At 38.1% G+C, this 7,829-nt stretch overlaps 1 protein-coding gene across 28 annotated transcripts in view; it reads right to left on the bottom strand.

Moving 5' to 3' along the window:
- Nucleotides 1-7,829, bottom strand: part of LOC115242508 (MAP7 domain-containing protein 2-like) — a 142,951-nt gene that overhangs the window by 36,523 nt on the left and 98,599 nt on the right. For 5 of the 28 annotated variants that reach the window (XM_029818845.1, XM_029818846.1, XM_029818848.1 and 2 more), the window contains exons 2-3: nt 5,739-6,335; nt 4,290-4,582 (exon numbers count right to left, since the gene is read on the bottom strand). The exons of 12 other annotated variants lie outside the window; for them this stretch is intronic. In XM_029818845.1, coding sequence (XP_029674705.1) covers nt 4,290-4,582; nt 5,739-6,055 — 610 coding nt within the window. In that variant the 5' untranslated portion in view covers nt 6,056-6,335. Of the gene's footprint in view, nt 1-1,682; nt 1,737-4,289; nt 4,583-5,738; nt 6,336-7,829 lie in introns of those variants that run through there. 11 more of the 28 variants (XM_029818860.1, XM_029818866.1, XM_029818864.1 and 8 more) reach the window with 6 other exon arrangements.

The following is a 7,829-nucleotide window of genomic DNA, read 5'->3' as shown; positions in this document are numbered from 1 at the left end:
CTTTCGATCGACATTGTGTTCCAGACGCATGATGTCGACAGCTACGAAAACTTAAACGAGACTCGTGAACTTGATGAAATTTGAAGCTAATTCGCGGTAAAGTCTCGGATCGTACCGCGATGTTGATATTAATTAAAATTTTTGTCTCTCGTATGTTTCCCAAAGTTTGAAAAATAAAATTATCAGAGTAGGAGGAGAAGTAAACAATGATTACAGCTCTTATTGTCAAACAAAAAACGAGCACGGTCTTTCGTGAGACAACATTTTTTGATCCACGTAGACTTTATGTTTTGTTGACGTGTAACGGTGTGTCGAATTCAGTAAATTCTCTCGTCGCATGAAATGAAATGTTCGACCTCTTTCTTCGCCGTGAAAGAACAAGTTACGTAAATTTATTTTTCCTACGAAGTGAATGTAAATAAGTGCAACTTAGCAAATATGCAAGACGAGGCATGCCGAAAGTTCAAGTTTTGTTGGAAACTCGGAGATTCTCGATCTAGATGTGCTTTGCGCGTTCTACATACTCGAGTGGTACCGACATTAGCGAAGGAAGTTATTAGTGACATATATCTTCTTTGCAACCAATATTTCCAAGCATACTCAGAATCGATGTGTAAGAGAGAGGTAGAGAGGGAGAAAGAGAGAGTCTAATGCCTGAAACCAACTTTGTGCTTACAAATATACGATTAATTCTCTTGTTAATCTGGGAATAGTGATTAAACGCAGCCGATAATTCGGAATATCGAATTTACAATTACACCTAAATGTTCAACACGCATACAATTGCCGTGTTAAACAAATTATGATAAATATATTGCTCGTAGTGTGTAATTCCAAAATATTCATAATTGATTTATAAAATTCTAGATTGATCTCAAAAATAGACATTATTTGTACGTAAAAAAGATAAAATTAATTTATGATATAAAAAGATCATGCTAATGTAAATTTCGAGTAACAATGATCGTTATAATTTATTCACAATTACCTGCGTCAGCGAATGTTGTAATCGAATTAATGAGTGGGAAGTAACTAGCTGCCAAACTTCAACGCGATGTCGACGTTTATGAGGAACGCAAGCAGCAATATTATACAGTGAGTTTGATTGATAGCCTCAGGGCTTTCGACAGTTAGAACAACGCTAGTCTCAGAAGAATGCCAGTGATGTTAGTTAAAGTTATCGATACAATGTTTTTCTCTGTCGAAGGGAACAGGAGGAAACGTTCCAACTTCGTGAGAGAGTTTCAAAGTACATTCTCTAAACAACGAACAGTCTTTTGTGTCGGCAAAGTGACGCTGTAGAAAAAATGCCGATGTAAAAAAACAATCGAACGAAGTTAAATCAAATGGTGCCTTCGCTGGAGTTAAGTTCTTAAGATTAATCGCACCTTCTTAAAACCCGAACAACAGCGATAGCGCGCGTTTACTTACATTAGTTTACGAGTACCGCATCGTGAGCTCTTTCTTGCTGAAAAAGTACCACGCAAGAAGGGTGGAGATAAAAGCCGGAAATCAATGAATACGATTTCCGCGATAGTGGTTAGAAGGAAATTTCTTTTTCAAAGATTAAAGTTGCAATTATATATTCTTTCGGAAAGAATTGCCTTTCCTTTTTTCTCGGAGAATATTAGATGTCCAATTGTAAATTAAGATTCGATTATATGTAAATGAGTCATAAATACCTGACGCCGCAGAAAAATGGCAAGACGCCTCTATTAACTTCATCGAATACTCACCTGAAAAAAAGACAAAAAATATGACATTAGAAATTTTATTTGTATTAATGGATATAATCTTATACATTTTTTTTAGAGATAATTTATATAATTAAATTATTTGTTTTTTAAAAAGCTTTTTTTCGTATGATTCTCTTGCTCTCCCTCTCCTAACAGATTTAATATTTAAACATGAAAGCTTTGCAAAATTTGAGAAGACAATCTGAAAATTTATGAAGATTATATCTTGTGTACCAAGACACAATACGCGTATCCCCTGAGAATAGCGATAGATATCGCGACAAGTGGACAGAAATTTGATATCGTGAACAAACCCGGCGGGTATTCTTGAACACAGCGGATTGGCACATCGCGAGATGGCTTCGGCGCTTTTAGGCCTCGAGTGCAATCGATGTAGTCGCAAAAGTCTGGAGGAAGAAGTCTCCATCGCGCCACGAGAGAAAATGCCACATCGAGTTGCCAGCTCAGCGATTCAAGCGTCGCTGAGAATATCAATGTATTGCCTCTCGTATCGATGCGATCTTGACGAGAACGATCGGCCAAGATCACGTCAATAACTTGTACATTTATATGCAGATTGCGTCTAAATACGCGGTATCGAATTTTTATATATTGATGTGACAAAAATAATTGAGATTTAAAAATCATTGCACGAATGTTTGACTTTTCTATTATTAAATTTTTTTTTAAACATCTTTTTTATAGAACAGTTCAATAATTGAAAAAAAAAAATCATTTAAGATATAGTTTAAATACTTGAAATTCAACAGTCGTGTTATGTTAAAACATTAGATATTTTATAGAAAAAAAATCAATTTTAATTTCATCAAAAACCTGCTGTTAAACATTAACTGAGATAAATTATGGTACATACTGTATTTCACAAGAGTAAATAAGAGGATTAAAGAGATATAAAAATATCTCAAAGGAAAGAGTATTTGTGTCAACTACAAAGACGATTGAACAAGAAAAACAACTAAATAGGAAAGTGCTTGAAGAAAGAAACCGTATCGATCGCCGATTATTTATCTAGAAATAAAGCAGCGCTCCTCTTGTTAGTTGTTTGAACTTGAATTTTTATTTTTTGTAAAGCGTAGAAATGTTACACGGTGAAGAGGCAAATAAGTCGAGTGCATCGAGCATAAAGATTCGCAAGGAAACGCGGAGGTGTATTATCATCGGAAATATTCCCAGAACTTCTCTTCTCTCTCAAGTTTCGCTTTTTCTACAATGCTCGAGATAAAAAACGCATATAGGATTCAACACAAAAATATTTCTCGGTCGATCTATCCGAATTTTTAAAATAGAGATGAAATCGTACAATAATACAGCCGAATAATAGTTTACGATCGTTTTTTTCTGCAATCTTTGAGTAGTTGAAAAGGCTAGCAAGCTATAATAGATGATCTAAATTCCTATCATATTGTCCTCAGATTTATCTGATAAATCTAAGAAAATTAATATCTTCAAGATTATTAAAATCACATATTTTCCAGATCAAAAAATTCGCGAATCGTGTATGGTCATTTTTAATATCTTGTGCTAAAATCAACAAGAAGAGAAATCAACTGCTCGTATCCCATTTTTAGACTAAATGGCACATTTACGTCGTGGTAAATGTATAAAGCGGCAGCATGCGAGTGGATCAAACGTGGCTATTAACGCTTTCTCTGTGCCACGCGACCAGGACTGTCTCCGCTTTCGACCAAGCTATCTAGGATTTCCCAGTCGACCTCTGTCATCGAGATATTCCCCGCAACTTTGTGAACTCGATTTCTCAAAGAGCCACGATCAACGAAACCCGTGGGAAACCCCAGGAGTGCTTTTTCAATGTGAAAATTCTATCGAACTTCCTCTATTCCGCGTCTAGTACTCGCAGGAGATTATGAACGAATGTTTTGATACGATAGCAAAGAATCTCTTTTCATCTCCATCTAATCTCAATCTCTCTATTGTTAAGAATAAATCCGTTTTTACGACATCTCCAATTAAAGATGAAAATAATCTTACGTTTTAATAACGCATATATATATATAAATATAAGAATCTCTTTTTAATAGTTAGCTGTTGAGAATAATTTTATTGAAATCATAAAACTTATTCTAATTGTAGTTTAAATTTAATTATACAGGCAACTTCTCTTGACGCATTTAATGACATATATATTTCACACATTTTCGCATGTCCTCAAAAGCTGTATTGAAGACTACTTTGTAACATAACTCATTACGTGGATAATTACTTTCCATTAACTCTCATCTAAACATCATTAAAGTCTCTTGCAAAGTACCACTATCATTGTTAAGTACATGTGTATGTAATTGTGTCGTTGTTTTGTTGTTATTATCATTATTAAAAAAAGTTGAAAAATCAACCTTGTAGTTTTAGCAAATCGAACAAATTGTATGATTGAATGCTCGAACGTGTGAGAGACACGCGAGCATCCTTTGTTCCCGAGGGATAGGCAGATCCGGTCGAGGGAAAAAAAAACTGGTCGTGAAAATTTCAGCGCAAACAAAACAATAAATCTGCGCGTGTGCAAGAAGAGGGTACCTTCGTCGCCAGAAGTTGAGGAGTTGTCCTCGGGTTCGGGCGACGACCCTGGGGACCATCGGCCGAATCTCGAGTCTGATCGGCCGCATTCGCTGCCGGGGCTTCCTTCTCCTCCTCCTCCTCCTCCTCCTCCTCTTCGGTTGTCCTCGTGTTGCTGTCGTGCCCCCATCTCGGGGGACACCGAGCGGGACTCCCTGTTCTCGGTGGCACCGCACGTGCGGCCTCGTCGTCCCTCTCTCGCCTCGAGACCGGGTAATCGTTTACTGAAGTCGGTGGGCATCGCCGGTCGCTTTCTAGGAGTACGTTTACGATTTTACGTCCTCCCTTTTTTATGCAGAAGAGAATTTTCCCCTACTCTTGCGACGAATTCATATCAAGATCATTTTTCGAAATTGAGCATGTGTCGCGATATATTATCTTGTTCATTTTGAATTAATAAATAATTTGTTCATCGTATCGTATGCGAATAATATTTCTAATTAATATACTAATTAGTTATTTTGCTCGATGCGCGTCGAAATAAATGTGTCCATGCAAAGTAAACTGTTGACTCTCGGTGGCGATAATCGCGAGATTGGATGCAAACGGTTCAATCAGCGCGTTTTAACGCAAATCTTGATAAACCGTCTCCATTTCCATGATTAAATATTTATCGCATATCGAATCTCGCGTTACGTATATTTGCACCTGAAAGTGTTTCTGACGCCGGATCGGATTCCATTTGAAATCGCGATATTGATTCGCGTTGTTGATTTCATCCGACTATGACGCATTTAGGCTAATCTCGTGCATTCGATGGGAATGAACAACGAAGTGAATTGTACATTGGATTTCATTCGAAATGACGCGTGTGATCGATCAATTTCCTCGGACGACAACGTCAAAGACACGATAACTGATCGATAGATCCATTGCATAGAACATCGACCATCGCAACGTGAAAATGTCATTCGATGCTATTGTTTCGCGAAAATAACGACCACGCAATTTTCCGCTTGTCGTGTATTCACTAATTAATCGGAAAATGTGGACTGATATTATAAAAAGAATAATTGCTATTTAGAGTGAAAATACGATAGCCATATAATTTTACAATTTTCAAAAGTGTAGCTATATGAAATATTGTGTGTATTTCATAAATCGTTTAATTATAAAAATTATAGCTTATAATTTTGTAATCAACATTCCATCCGTTCAATTTGTAATGAAAGCTCACAAACACGCAAAGTTGAAACTATATAAATTCAGACGATTAGTTACACGCGAGATAATAAATGGAACTGTCTATTACAAAGAACTATTTTCTCCGTAACAAAAACCATGAATTCTTTTTATCCGTTAAGTAATTTCGAACCGCGCGAGTTCTCGAATCAACAAAAGGATCGATGGTCGATGCTTGACCGGTCCCCAAAGAGTATTGAGAGCAATGAACTAATATCAGTCTCGCACCGGACGTAAACGTACTCCCTGAAGTCGTTTGAGCGATCGGTCGATCTCTCTGTGGCCGGCTCTTTGGACTCGGCGGCGGCATTTCCGGTTGACGACACTCGTCTTCCGGTGGTGGTCCCTGAATGATGGTGGTCTCTGACTCCCTCGTGGCCGGCATCACGGACATTTGCCAGGTCAGAGTTGGCAGCAGTCTTTGCCTCCTTGGCGGGTGATGGCGGCGGAGACGTTGGTGGCGATGGTGATGGACTTCCTGCACGAGCAGAACTGTAGCACACTGCTGCCTTCCGCAAGGTCTCCCTGCACAGCTCGGAGAACATACTGTCTCCCCCATGGCCGGGGCCCACCGGACCGGCCCGTTTCTTCTTTCTTTCGGCTGCTCTTCGTGGTTCTCTTCTTAGAATCCGCGAAACAGTTTACGAGTCTCGCTCGCCGTTCATCGTCGTCTCTTCTCTAATCTCCTCTTTTCTTTTCGCAGCACGAGAACTTCACCACGACAATTGACACTACATTGCGACGCTACGCGGAGAACCGATCGCTTGGCGACCAGCCTATCTAGATCCGGCTCACGAATGGAAAACTCGTTGCTTAGACGAGCATCTGAGAAGAAGCGATTGGTAAGATTACACTTAAGATATCAGTTCACCGGCTGAGACTGGCTCGTGTTTCATAGTTATCGTTTTACTATTAATATTAGAAGAAGAAAACATTTTATGAGGAGACGAGATAAGTGATGTCGGAAATCTTTAAGTCTTACGACATGATTTATTCCTACTATTATATTATATATTCCTACCTCCTTGTCTAAATATTTTATCACGATTCTATAATCATTTCATTACAATCATTATAATTTTATATAAAATCTATAAAATGTATTTAAAAATCTATAAAATCGATAAAATCTATAAAAGAAAAGAACATTGATGAAAATTAATCATAATAATGGATTTCTTAAAAATCATCATTCGGAACCTTCAAGTTTCTCTCGATTTTCCACAATGAGTTTCCTGATAAATCAAAATTACATCTGGATATTTCAAGTTTCCTATCATGTTTCTACCTACCGTATTCTTGCTTTTTTATAAGTACAGTAAAGCACCGTGTAGCACAATATTCCTATAAAGATTCGTATAACGCGGTAAAAAGATTGCGACAGGTCTCATACGACGTGGTAAATTACCTTGATATAACGCGGTAAATAAATTTCACATTTTGTGCTTCTTTCATGATAAACAACATATTTTCGAATTTTGTACAACCTGAGTATTGTATAACGCACAACATATTTCCCACGTTATACGGAGATCTACTATAATTTATCACGTTTTTATATACATTTATCAGTTTATGTGGCACAAGAGGAAAAAGCTAATCCTGGATTCCTATGAAATCATTGGAATATATGATTTTAGCATAAACGTATTCACGTGAACAATGTAACAACGCGGTGATCGAACACCTTTAGCGAACACAAAGCGTAAGCACGCCGTTGTGGACAGATGAGACGGATGCATCCGATAGTGCACAGCGGTGTTAGTTAGCGTAGGGTGTACAGCACGAACCGTAATAAAAATGTCTGGCCGGTCGCCAGCACTTTGCAAAATTTACAGCCTCGGCCGCGATAGTCCCGGTAACGTGAAATGTCGCGTAGACCTGTATAAAGTGGGATTTCGTGACGTACCGAGCGCCAGGGAGGGAGGAGGTACCGCGGAGCTATCGATTTGCATTACGCTAAAATTACGCCGCATGCTGTTAATTTAGTTCACCGCGTGGGCATTCATGGTATTTCCACCGCAAACGTGGATACGAATATACGAGCTGGGCCCGTTATACGATTTATGCCGCATGTACTGCCCCCGTGCCTGCCGCATATTGAAAATCATCAAAGAGGATTTAACGACTCCCCGTCTGTGTGTTCTCGTTAAATTAATTATTCGTGGGAGTACGTTAACAATGCACGATCGAATAATGGCTAATAATCGCTGATGCGAGATTAAATAATTAAATTAATGATGGACTCAATATAAACCAATGATTTAGATATGTACGTAAATTTCGCGATAATAAACTATAACTTTTAAAATATATTAT

The sequence above is a fragment of the Formica exsecta genome, unplaced genomic scaffold, assembly GCF_003651465.1.
Source record: "Formica exsecta isolate Colony F162 unplaced genomic scaffold, ASM365146v1 scaffold60, whole genome shotgun sequence".
Taxonomy (NCBI): domain Eukaryota; kingdom Metazoa; phylum Arthropoda; class Insecta; order Hymenoptera; family Formicidae; genus Formica; species Formica exsecta.
The sequence above is the reverse complement of the archived record's forward strand: the minus strand, read 5'-3'. Positions and strand labels throughout refer to the sequence as shown.